The sequence below is a fragment of the Brachionichthys hirsutus genome, chromosome 20 (assembly GCF_040956055.1).
Source record: "Brachionichthys hirsutus isolate HB-005 chromosome 20, CSIRO-AGI_Bhir_v1, whole genome shotgun sequence".
NCBI lineage: Eukaryota > Metazoa > Chordata > Actinopteri > Lophiiformes > Brachionichthyidae > Brachionichthys > Brachionichthys hirsutus.
The window spans coordinates 10,203,526-10,215,561 of record NC_090916.1 but is presented as its reverse complement, the minus strand read 5'-3'; the positions used below and the strand labels follow the sequence as shown (position 1 = coordinate 10,215,561).

The following is a 12,036-nucleotide window of genomic DNA, read 5'->3' as shown; positions in this document are numbered from 1 at the left end:
TTATGTTTCCGCCAAAATATTCCAAAAATATATTTTTTAATTTTAATTATATACTGTAATAAAAAGGCGGCATTAAATAGTTTCTGTTAAGTCCGGACACTAAAGTTTATCTTCAGAATACTCAGTGGACTAACTGTCTGAATATCGATTTTACTTTAGTCTCTTATTGATCCTTGTGAGACAAACAGAACGGGCGGGGCAGCAGCCCCTCGGCTCCGGTGAGGAAGGGCCCCCCCAGGCTCGAGTCGAGTGGCTGCTGCCGCTGAAAGCGGGTTAGTGAGTCCGGCTCAGTGACTCGGATGCGCGTTTTGCTCTCTTCCGAAATAGTGGAAGATTAATCGGCTACAAACGGCCTTATTTCGGGACTAAACACACGCATAAAAGAAAATGTCACACAGTAGAAACTACCGAGCGACCGTTTCGGCCACTTTGTAGCCTTGTTGTGTTCCAGAAGAGACTCGCTCTGCGTAAGTGGAACGACCTTTTCATTGCTCCATTGTTTCCTCGATGCCTCTTCCTAAAACGCGCTGCGCGTTGATGTTCGCGTTAATCTTGTTCGCTTTTGCTGAATTGTATCCATAACTCTGCCGTTCACGACCCAACAAATCGTGATGTTTCAGGAGGCTCTTCGTTTAAAAGCATTTGGTCGTGATCGACGTTTCCAGTCGGGCCTCTGATTCCGCGGACACGGAAACAATGTAGTCCTTTTGTCGAGCCGTATCACGCAAGTTAATGCCAGGAAACTACAAGTTCCAGGAAGAGATGCGTTCATGGAAGTCCAACCAAAACATGCAGACCTGCTTGTTTATTGTTGTTTTACTTACTTGGCTGCCTAAAACGTTCATATCATTCTGTTTGTGTAAAGGTGTCTCTAGTATATATATATATATATACATATATATACATATATATATTAGCATGAGACATAATGGACTAACCCGGACATTTTATTTTGTCAATGAGCTTCGCCTCATTAGCATAATGCAGCACGCTGTTTCCGGTTAGCTGCTGCTTCGGATTCGGCCTTTCTCATGTGTTTCTGTTGCTGCTAATTCGTGCGCGTTTGTGCGCGTTTGTGCGCGTCTCGTCCACCCCGAGAGGCGCAAGTTAACGTGAGCTCTTACGAGTCAGGTTACGGAATGTGAATATACGCGATGTGCGGAAGCGGCTAACGTCAGATGATTAAATAGCTCTTACAACTGAGATGCACACTTTCGTACAATTTAAATTACTTTTGTAAAAGTAGTGAAATGGTTTAAATGTAAACGCGCACTCCTCTCTATCGCTGGTTTTACGCTAGCTGAGCTGATTGTTGCTATCTATGCGTGACACAACCCGTCTCTGATCGATCCGCCCTCAGTTACTTGTTACGTTACCAGGCTGGAATCGTTACATTACGAACAGCTCCGATAACTGTGACTTTCCTCGTTGACGAGTTCAATATTCTTTCACCGATTGATGAATGCTTTAGTCTAAAGTTAGAATCACGTTTTCCAGACTAATGATTCCACCTCTGACCGTTTGATCTCCCCCCCTCAGCCGCCACATGTTTGTCCGACAGCTGAACTCCTCTGGCTTCCTCTTCCGTCGGCCTGGCCCCTCCCTCCCTCGCGTCCCTTCGCCCAGTCCTTGGGGGTCCATGCAGGGGGGCCCTCCCCGGCTCTCTCCAGCCCCCCAGCCAGCAGCCCGGCAGGTCTTCCCCGTCGGCCCGGACGGCGTCGCCGTTTGGCGTGCCTTCGGTTCGTACGCTGGTCGAGTGAAGGACATGTCCGGCAGAACCGGAGCACCTCCTCATAAACGGAAGAGGAGCACGGAGGGCCCCCGGAGCGTTGAAGGAGACAGAGGAGCATCAGGGGGGGCAGACGGAAGAAGAGGAGTCTCCGAGTGGGATCCCAGCTCGGACGTTCGCCTCAGACCAAACTACCAGTCCAACGGCGGCGGTCTCGGGGGCACTGAACCCGGACGGGGTGCCCAAAGGGAAAACGCCATCGACACGGCCGCCAGGCACGATGGGGACCCAAATGAAGGACGAAGCCCACGCCCGGGGGGGCGTGAAGAGTCCCGGCCTACCAGGTCGAGGATGGAAACGACCAAACCCAAACCGGAGCGTGACGAGGTTCCCACGCCGAAGCCCGACTCCTGGGTCCAGGACGGGGATCTGGGGGGGCCGGGGGGGCCGGGGGGGCAGTTAACGGACAGGAGAAGTTCTCCGGGTCCCGGGAAGTGGCCTCCCCCCCGGGATGCCTGGCAGCTCACCGGAGCGAACAGACGGCGTCCTCCAGCTGCCCGACGATGGGAGGACGTGGAACCGATCAAATGTTAGTCCTATTATTTAAGATTTATTTATTCTTATTTCGTCATTAACATGAATTATTTTACCAAGAAACATATTTTAACTCAACCCTGCAGGGACTCTTTGTTTTAAGGTCATTTTATCTTTGAACATAAAATTATCTTCAAAGTTTTACTTTTAAATTCCTTCGAGGAGGGCGTGGCTTAAGTACTCGAGTAGTAGAAAAATCTTTAGTAGTAATTTATTTCTCTTTTTTCTTGTTACAATGTTTAGGCTCGTTTATTGAATCATTTATTTATTCATTGAATAGTTGCTATCCTTCTGGACCCTCAACGTTTGTGTGATTTGAATGCCCCCCCCCCCCCCCCCGGAATGTTTGAGTATTTAACGGCGCCGTTATTTTGCTTCGGTCAGGATTTTACTTGATGAGTTAATTCGATAGTTTTCTGATTCTCTGTGAGTTTTCTTAGTCCTACTTTCTATTATCTTTTAGTCAGTTCTTTTGTCTCTTTCTATGAACTCTGAACTGGATAGATCATCTGAGGGGGGGGGGGGGCTGCGTGCAAACCTGTATTAAGGTTTGGATGATATAGACGTTTCAAACTGTCGACCCAACACTTTGAAGCCGGTTCATTTCTCTATCAAATGAAGACCGAGTGGCTTCATCTCCTGAAGGTCAGGCCGGTTCTTTCCGTCTCACCACGTTATTCCTCCGGAGCCTGAAGAAGCGCTTTATTACCTTTTGTTGACGATTTGGCCACTAATCCTCTTTGTTGCTGGTGAAACGTGGCCCCGCCTGTGACTCCATGTCGCCCCCTTCCCTCTCGTGTTTCTGTCCCTAGTTCTCCAGAGACACTGGCAGAAACCGACCTGCAGTGTTGGCGCCCGACCTCCAAGGTGCAAAGTCACATTTGACTTCTCGGTGATGTCTTACAACATCCTGTCCCAGGAGCTGCTGCAGGACAACGTGCACCTGTACCGGCACTGTGACCCTGACGTCCTCCCTGGAACTACCGGCTGCCCAACCTGCTGGCTGAAGTGCGGCATTACAACGCCGATGTGAGTGGATGACTCCAGACGAGCTTCAAAACGACGTGAACCCCAGGGTGTGATCTTTGTGGACGCTTGGATGTGTGATTGTCGTCTGGGGCGGAGCTAGGCCCAACCAATGGCAGCAACCGTCAGAGCGCTGTCTGCAGAGTTTCGAACAGATACTGATTTCCAAAACATTAAAGATCCAGATTTGACAAATGTTTTTTTCCCCCCTAGATCTTGTGTCTTCAAGAAGTTCAAGAGGATCACTATGAAAAGCAGATCAAACCTGCTCTGCAGGCTCTAGGTTTGTGCACGCTTTCCAGACAGTATTTGTGTATATATGTCGTCTTTATGCGTGTGTGTTCATACTTTGTGTGCCAGGCTACCAGTGTGAGTACAAGAAACGAACAGGAGGGAAACCCGACGGTTGTGCGGTGGCCTTTAAATCCTCCCGCCTGTCGCTCCTTTCCTCCGACGCCGTTGAGTTCTTCCGCCCTGGCGACGCCCTTCTCGACCGGGACAATGTGGGATTGGTTGTGTTGCTGCAACCCAAATATGCAACGAGCCAGACGGACCCCGCCGGTTTCATCTGTGTGGCCAATACACACCTCCTCTACAACCCTCGCCGCGGTGACGTCAAGCTGGCACAGCTGGCGATCCTATTGGCAGAGATCAGCCGGCTTTGCCGCGTTCCAAACGGCTGGATCAGTCCCGTTGTGCTCTGTGGGGACTTTAACTCCACTCCTTGTAGTCCACTTTACAGTTTTCTGACCACAGGCTTTCTGGATTACAAAGGACTGGAGATCGGCAAGGTGAGAGGAGCGCGGTCGGCGTGCGGCCGCTCCTGAACGGAGTCACTGTTTCTGACGTGTGCTCGCAGGTGTCCGGTCAGGAAAGCCTTTCCCGGGGCCAGCGTCTCCTCGCGTCTCCAATCTGGTCCCCCAGCGTGGGAATCGATCACACGTGTCAGTATAAGAGCAGCCCCACAGCGGAGTCGCCCTCCAGCAGCGCAGCGGGTACAATCACTAGAGTACACCCCAAAAGAGTTACCGAGCTAAAGTTACGTTCAGTTAGTGGGTTTTTTGTACTATTATTAAGGTTCTATGAAAGTACTTGTACTGATAACGATGTACATCTGATTTTGTTATGCAGTATTCATACCCTCTGAGAATAAGGTAGGGATTAAATAGACGGTTCTGATGTGTTGAAATGGTGTTTAGCTGACGGGCCGACCGTTGACGCCGAGCCCAGACGACCGTCTCTGTCCCGTCTCTCTGTGGAGGCTGAAGCGTCCGGCGCCGCCGCCGCCGCTAGCAGGCAAGACCCGTTTCTGTTCCGCCCTTCATCCCGCATCATGGCCACTTCATCACACTGCAAAAACAATGCCAGCAGTTTGTTGTATTTTGACATGCAGCAAGATAAAAAGTGAGTTTCTCATTTCAGAATCAATTCTAAAAGGGTTTATTCATAAATATCTGCATCAATGATAATTTCACTTTTATGTCAGGGAATCTGTTTATGCTTTAAGAAGAGACGGACCATTCAATTCAATTCAATTCAGTTTTATTTCTATAGCGCCAGATCACAACATAAAGTCATCTCAAGGCACTTTACAGGATTAGCAGGGAAAGACAGAACCCAACTTGACCCACAAGAGCAACGGAGGCAAGGAAAAACTTCCCTTTAACGGGCAGAAACCTTGGACAGAACCTAGGCTCATGGTGGACGGCCATCTGTCTGGCCGGCTGGGTTGAGAGAGAGAGAGAGAGAATGGCAGGTCGGAGACGAGTCAAGGAGATGGATAGGGAAGTGATAGTGAGACAGAGCAGGAGCAGACAAAAACTAAATGCTAATGCTAGCGACATTCGTGGCATTCAAAGGTTTCTGTTCTTTTAGAAAGGCTAATGTGGAATTCAAAGCAGACCTTTAGCCTTTATAGCTTTAGCTCTTCGTATTGTTTTTCAGCGTACCTGAGTATAAGCCCCACCCACTAGATTTACGAGATGAGAAACTGCATGAAGACAGCTGAGACTGTGCGTCCGCGTCTTTGGTGAAGTTTGACGGCGTCATCCCGTTAACTTGTCTCATTTTGCTGCTATTTTAGTTTTTTCCCTGTTTCTCAATGTCTCCTTGTCCAGAATGGCCGGTATCGATCTCCATGAAACAATGAATACAGGAAATACTATGATCGTTTTGTTTAGGTTTAGCATCCACTTGATCTCCTTCTCATACGATAATATATATCCGTTTTCACGCTTTTGAATCGGCTGCACACAAATCGATTAATTTTCTGGTTCTGAATATTTGTTACCATTTGTTGATTGTGGCTGAATTAGGTTCTGAATGTGTCTGCCGTCGGTAAACGGGTCTGAGAGTGTGTTTGATGTCAGGAGGCTAAAGCATTGGCTTCATTTGTAGCCCATAAAAATCCCTAAATTGGCTGCATCGTGGGGGGGGTGGGGGGGTGGTGGTGGCTTGGAGCCCAGAAAACCCGGTGCACACGCTCTAAGCTTGTGTGTTTGTGTTTGTGTTGTGTTTGTGTTGTGTTTGTGTTGTGTTGTGTTCCATTAGAGCGGAGCTTGAACACAAGCTGAAGCTGCGGTCGTCTTATCAGCACCACATCATGCCTGATTGGAGGCCTGAGGTCACGACCTGCCACTCCCGCTCAGCCATGGCTGTGGATTACATCCTCTACACCCCCGGTGCTAACACACGCACACACACACACACGCTCCAAATGCCTCTTATTATGCAGGCATTACATTTATTTATTACCGAGTTATGCTGCTGTTTGTTTGTCTGTCTGTCCGTCTGTTGGGTAACTCAGAGTTCTGGACGGGCCGGGATGATACTTTCAGGGAATGTTACCGGGAACAGATCATTTTGAAATCGTCTGTAACATGGCAGTTGATTAGTGATTGATGTTTATGGAATTTGACAGTCATGTGGGGGGGGGGGGGGGGGGCTCTATTTTACCACTGAATTTCATCCGGATCGGATCCAGGATGAGGTCAGGAACAAATATTACATTTTAACATTAAAACCATTTATGGATCCAAAAATCAGTTAAACATACACATCAGCTCTGATTCACTTTGACTTTTCATGGTTTGTATAGAGATACCGAGAACAATCTAGAACCTTTTGGTGCTGATCCAGATCACCGTGTGGACGGTGTAGATCCAGTTAGGAGGGGGACGAGCTGCTTGGGGGAGGTCTGCGCTCTCTGAGAGCTTCTCTAGTTTTCGTATTCAAATCTGACTTTCAACGAACATTTTTCTGGATTGTTTTTTAAACTGAAACTCTTGTTTCCTTGTGTCCTCTCAAAGAATTCACTTCCCGGTCTTCACTTCCTGGTGGGTGGGACCTCCATCTGCTGGACAGGCTGTCACTGGTCGGCCTGTCGGAGCTGGAGGAAGTCAACGGCCTTCCCAATCGTTTCCACTCGTCTGATCACCTCCCTCTTCTGGCTCGCTTCAGCCTCAGGAGACGTTGAGCATTTAAGAAGTGGACGAATGATCACATGTGCTGCTCGGACCCAGAAGAGAAGGCTTGAGGTCACGCCCCCCCAGCGGCTGTGAAGCGTGTTTTCGTTTGAATCTTTAGGGTGTTTTTCACATCCAGGACTGAACTTGATCCACGTCACAGTCCTGTCGGTGCAACGGAAGGAAAAGCCAGAGGAACGAAAGGACAAAATGAAATCGGATAAAATACCGTCGACAGATATCTGTACTTCACTAATGGCTCAGACATTTTAAATTTGCATATCGCCTGGACATATTTAAAAGAACATTTTAAATGATCTTTATCAGGCTTTCGAACCCTGAACAGCTTTTATACTTGTTCATGCACTTGAACACTTTCGAGATCTAAAAGCACTCGATGTATTTAAACATTTCAGAGGTTAAAGGTTTTGTGGATGTTTTATTTATTTTTTTAATAAATACAAATTCTAGAGTGCAGGTTCCTCTTAAGTCGTCACTCTGCGTGTTTCCAGTGAGTTTAGAATAACGATGGAGCAGAATTAGCACGAATAACGCTGGAGGCGTGTCCAAAGTCTCCATTCTGTAATGCTGATTTCACTAAAAACAACTGTCCCATCAGGGGTCGCCACAGCAACCCAACGTCCTCCACTTCACCCTGTCCTTTGCGTCGTCCTCCCCAACACCAGCCACTCTCATGTCCTCCCTCACTACGTCCATGTGTCTTCTCCTGGGTCGTCCTCTAGTCCTGTTCACTGGCAGTTCCATCCTCAGCATCCTTCTACCGATATAGTCCCTGTCTCTCCTCTGGACATGTCCAACCCATCAAAGTCTGGTCTCTCTGACCTCCAACACGTCCCTCTTATTGTCTCATTTCAAATCCTGTCCAACCTGGTCACTCCCAAGGAGAACCTCAGCATCTTCATCTCCTCCACTTCTAGCTCCGCCTCCTGTCTTTTCCTCAGAGACACTGTCTCTAAGCCGTCCATCATGTCTGTCCTCACCACTGTCTCTAAGCCGTCCATCGTGTCTGTCCTCACCACTGTCTCTAAGCCGTCCATCGTGTCTGTCCTCACCACTGTCTCTGAGCCATCCATCATGGCTGTCCTCACCACTGTCTCTAAGCCGTCCATCGTGTCTGTCCTCACCACTGTCTCTAAGCCGTCCATCATGCTGTCCTCACCACTGTCTCTGAGCCGTCCATCATGGCTGTCCTCACCACTGTCTCTGAGCCGTCCATCATGGCTGTCCTCACCACTGTCTCTAAGACGTCCATCATGTCTGTCCTCACCACTGTCTCTAAGCCGTCCATCATGGCTGTCCTCACCACTGTCTCTGAGCCGTCCATCATGGCTGTCCTCACCACTGTCTCTGAGCCGTCCATCATGGCTGTCCTCACCACTGTCTCTAAGCCGTCCATCATGGCTGTCCTCACCACTGTCTCTAAGCCGTCCATCGTGTCTGTCCTCACCACTGTCTCTGAGCCATCCATCATGGCTGTCCTCACCACTGTCTCTAAGCCGTCCATCGTGTCTGTCCTCACCACTGTCTCTAAGCCGTCCATCATGCTGTCCTCACCACTGTCTCTGAGCCGTCCATCATGGCTGTCCTCACCACTGTCTCTGAGCCGTCCATCATGGCTGTCCTCACCACTGTCTCTAAGACGTCCATCATGTCTGTCCTCACCACTGTCTCTAAGCCGTCCATCATGGCTGTCCTCACCACTGTCTCTGAGCCGTCCATCATGGCTGTCCTCACCACTGTCTCTGAGCCGTCCATCATGGCTGTCCTCACCACTGTCTCTAAGCCGTCCATCATGGCTGTCCTCACCACTGTCTCTAAGCCGTCCATCATGGCTGTCCTCACCGCTGTCTCTAAGCCGTCCATCATGGCTGTCCTCACCACTGTCTCTAAGCCGTCCATCATGGCTGTCCTCACCACTGTTTCTAAGCCGTCCATCATGGCTGTCCTCACCACTGTCTCTAAGCCGTCCATCATGGCTGTCCTCACCACTGTCTCTAAGCCGTCCATCATGGCTGTCCTCACCACTGTCTCTAAGCCGTCCATCATGGCTGTCCTCACCACTGTCTCTAAGCCATCCATCATGGCTGTCCTCACCACTGTCTTGTAGACCTGTCCCTTCGTCCTATCACAGAGCACACCTGATACTTTCCTCCCCCCGTTCCAGCCTGCCTGCACACGATTCTTCACCTCCTTTCCACATTCTCTCCATCACTCTGCTCTGTTGACCCGAGGTACCTGAAGTCCTCTCCCTTCTTTACGTCTATTCCTTGTAGCTTCACTGTCCCCCCTGGGACCTTCTCATGTACACACATGTACTCTGTTTTACTGCTGCTCACCTTCATTCCTCTCTTTTCTAGAGCAGACCTCCACTTCTCTAGATTCTCCTCTACCTGCAGATCACAATGTCATCTGCAAATTCATATTCAGAGGAGCTTCCTGTCTCACCTCATCTGTTAGTCTATCCATCGCCATTAGAGAAAGCAGTTTCCAGTCAGCTGTGTGAATTCTTACAAGACAATCAGTTATTTGAGGTTTCAGAACTCATCATAGCACAGAGACAGCATTAGTTAAAGTCACCAATGACCTTTTAATAGCGTCTGATAATGGACTTGTCTCCGTGCTTATTTTATTAGATCTCAGTGCAGCCTTTGACACAATAGATCATCAGATTCTGTTACAGAGGCTGGAACAGTCTGTTGGTGTTAGAGGATCTGCATTAAACTGGTTTAGATCATATTTATCTGATAGATTTCAGTTTGTACGTGTTCATGATGAATCTTCTACGTACACTGAAGTTAAATATGGAGTTCCACAGGGTTCAGTGCTTGGACCTATTCTGTTCACGCTGTATATGCTACCCTTAGGTAACATTATTAAGAAACATAGCATAAATTTCCACTGCTATGCGGACGATACTCAATTGTACCTGTCCGTTCAGCCAGACAAAGTCGATCAGTTGGTTAGACTTCAGACGTGCCTTAAGGACATTAACTCCTGGATGACCGAGAACTTCCTGTTATTAAATCTAAATAAAACTGAGGTTCTGGTTCTTGGGCCAAAGCATCTCAGAAATGTCTGTTCTAGTGTTGTAGTTGAACTAGATGGCGTCTCAGTGTCCACCAGCACCACTGCCAAGAATCTGGGTGTAATCTTTGATCAGGACCTGTCATTTCAGTCCCAGATAAAGCATATTTCAAGGACTGCGTTCTTTCACCTTCGGAATATTTCGAAAGTCAGGCACCTACTAACCCGAAAAGATGCAGAAAAAATAGTCCATGCTTTTGTGACTTCCAGACTGGACTACTGCAACTCCTTACTGTCCGGCTGCCCCAAAAAGTCTATTAAACATCTCCAGCTAATCCAGAATGCAGCAGCTCGTGTTTTGACGGGGACCAGACTGAGAGAACACATTTCCCCTGTTCTGGCGTCTCTGCATTGGCTTCCTGTTAGGGAACGGATTGAATATAAAATCCTTCTACTTACTTTTAAAGCCCTCACTGGCCAGGCCCCTCCTTACCTTACAGAGATGATTATCCCGTATTGCCCCACTAGGACCCTGCGGTCCCAAAACGCTGGCCTGCTCGTGGTTCCAAAAATTTCCAAGAGCAGACAGGGGGGCAGAGCATTCAGCTATCAAGCTCCTTTATTGTGGAATCGGCTCCCCGTTTTGGTTCGTGAGACAGACACCATCTCTATGTTCAAGAGTAGATTAAAGACTTTCCTTTTTAACAAAGCTTATAACTAATCAATGCAGTAATCAGTATAATCAATCTGCTGTCATTAGGCAGCATTGGTGGCTTAACATCATGACACACTGAGCTCCTCCCCCTTTATCTGATTATTTATGTTATAAATAGATGTGTGCAATATGTCTCTATTCCCCGTAGTCTTGTTCGCTCTCTCCCGCTGTTTGTCCCTCTCTCTCTTTCAGGTCCTTCTGTCCGTGGTGCTGCAGAACCTGGACCTGTGTCCCTCAACACTGAAGTCCACGTCGCTAGCATTAGCATTTAGTTTTTGTCTGCTCCTGCTCTGTCTCACTATCACTTCCCTATCCATCTCCTTGACTCGTCTCCGACCTGCCATTCTCTCTCTCTCTCTCTCTCTCTCTCTCAACCCAGCCGGCCAGACAGATGGCCGTCCACCATGAGCCTAGGTTCTGTCCAAGGTTTCTGCCCGTTAAAGGGAAGTTTTTCCTTGCCTCCGTTGCTCTTGTGGGTCAAGTTGGGTTCTGTGTTTCCCTGCAGGTCTTTCCCTGCTAATCCTGTAAAGTGCCTTGAGATGACTTTATGTTGTGATCTGGCGCTATATAAATAAAACTGAATTGAATTGAATTGAACAAAAAGGGGCTCAGAGCTGATCCCTGGTGCATCCCACCTCTCCACTAAACTTCTGTTACTCCTACTGCACACTTCACTGCTGTCCTACATGTCCTGAACTACTCTGACATACTACTCTGCCACTCCAGACTTCCTCATGCATTATGTTTGCCCTCCAAAGGCCAAATGTAAACCGTAACACAGTAAAAAAAAAAAAAGTAACTAAATGTAATGTAATTTAATGTAAAATAAATGTAACTACTCCTTAACATGCTGTTAAATAACTATTTATTTTTTATTTAACTCTTTAGTAATTACAATAAAATATTCAGGTTTGATGTCACTTTTTTAAAAGGTTGTAGCTTAAAAATTGTTAGAGATAAAGCCAAACTGTAAATGAGAAACATCACAAGTATGAACCAAAGTTTGTGATGGGAATAAATTAACACATCTAATAATGTGGAAAAGTTCCATTCAAATGCAATCATCACGCAGGAACAAAGATAATCGATACAAAATCAAAGCAAAACCAAAAAGCCACCACCTTGTCTTGTCATGGACATGCAGAAACCAAAAAAACAACCAAAGTGGGAAAGATAAAGAACATTCCAGAGTCAATGGAAAAGACGTCACTTTCAGGATCAGCACTGGACAGCTCCATATGTAGCCGGCTACCTATGGAGCTGTCCAGTGCTGATCCTGATCCATATGTAGCCGGCTACCTATGGAGCTGTCCAGTGCTGATCCTGAGCTCCATATGTGGCCGGCTACCTATGGAGCTGTCCAGTGCTGATCCTGATCCACATTTCAGCACATGCTGGAAAAAACTAAAAAGTTCAAATAACTTTCAATTGTCACCTCCAGCAGATTATTGATTTCCTGACTG

General features: G+C 47.7%; 2 protein-coding genes across 2 annotated transcripts; both read left to right on the top strand.

Annotated features, from left to right (window-relative positions):
• Positions 1–3,203: 3,203 nt before the first annotated feature.
• angel2 (angel homolog 2 (Drosophila)) lies at positions 3,204–7,236 on the top strand. The gene is given in 8 exon segments (XM_068754145.1): positions 3,204–3,294; positions 3,297–3,352; positions 3,563–3,632; positions 3,710–4,140; positions 4,209–4,344; positions 4,549–4,645; positions 5,900–6,030; positions 6,658–7,236. Coding segments are annotated over 8 exon segments (1,164 nt in total). The 5' UTR covers positions 3,204–3,218; the 3' UTR covers positions 6,825–7,236.
• A 2,446-nt stretch (positions 7,237–9,682) lies between these two features.
• Positions 9,683–10,928, top strand: LOC137909132 (uncharacterized; the record flags this gene model as incomplete). Its single annotated transcript, XM_068753555.1, has 1 exon — positions 9,683–10,928. A coding segment is annotated over one exon (897 nt), but the record flags the coding sequence as incomplete, so codon positions are not given.
• Between the last annotated feature and the right edge of the window lie 1,108 nt (positions 10,929–12,036).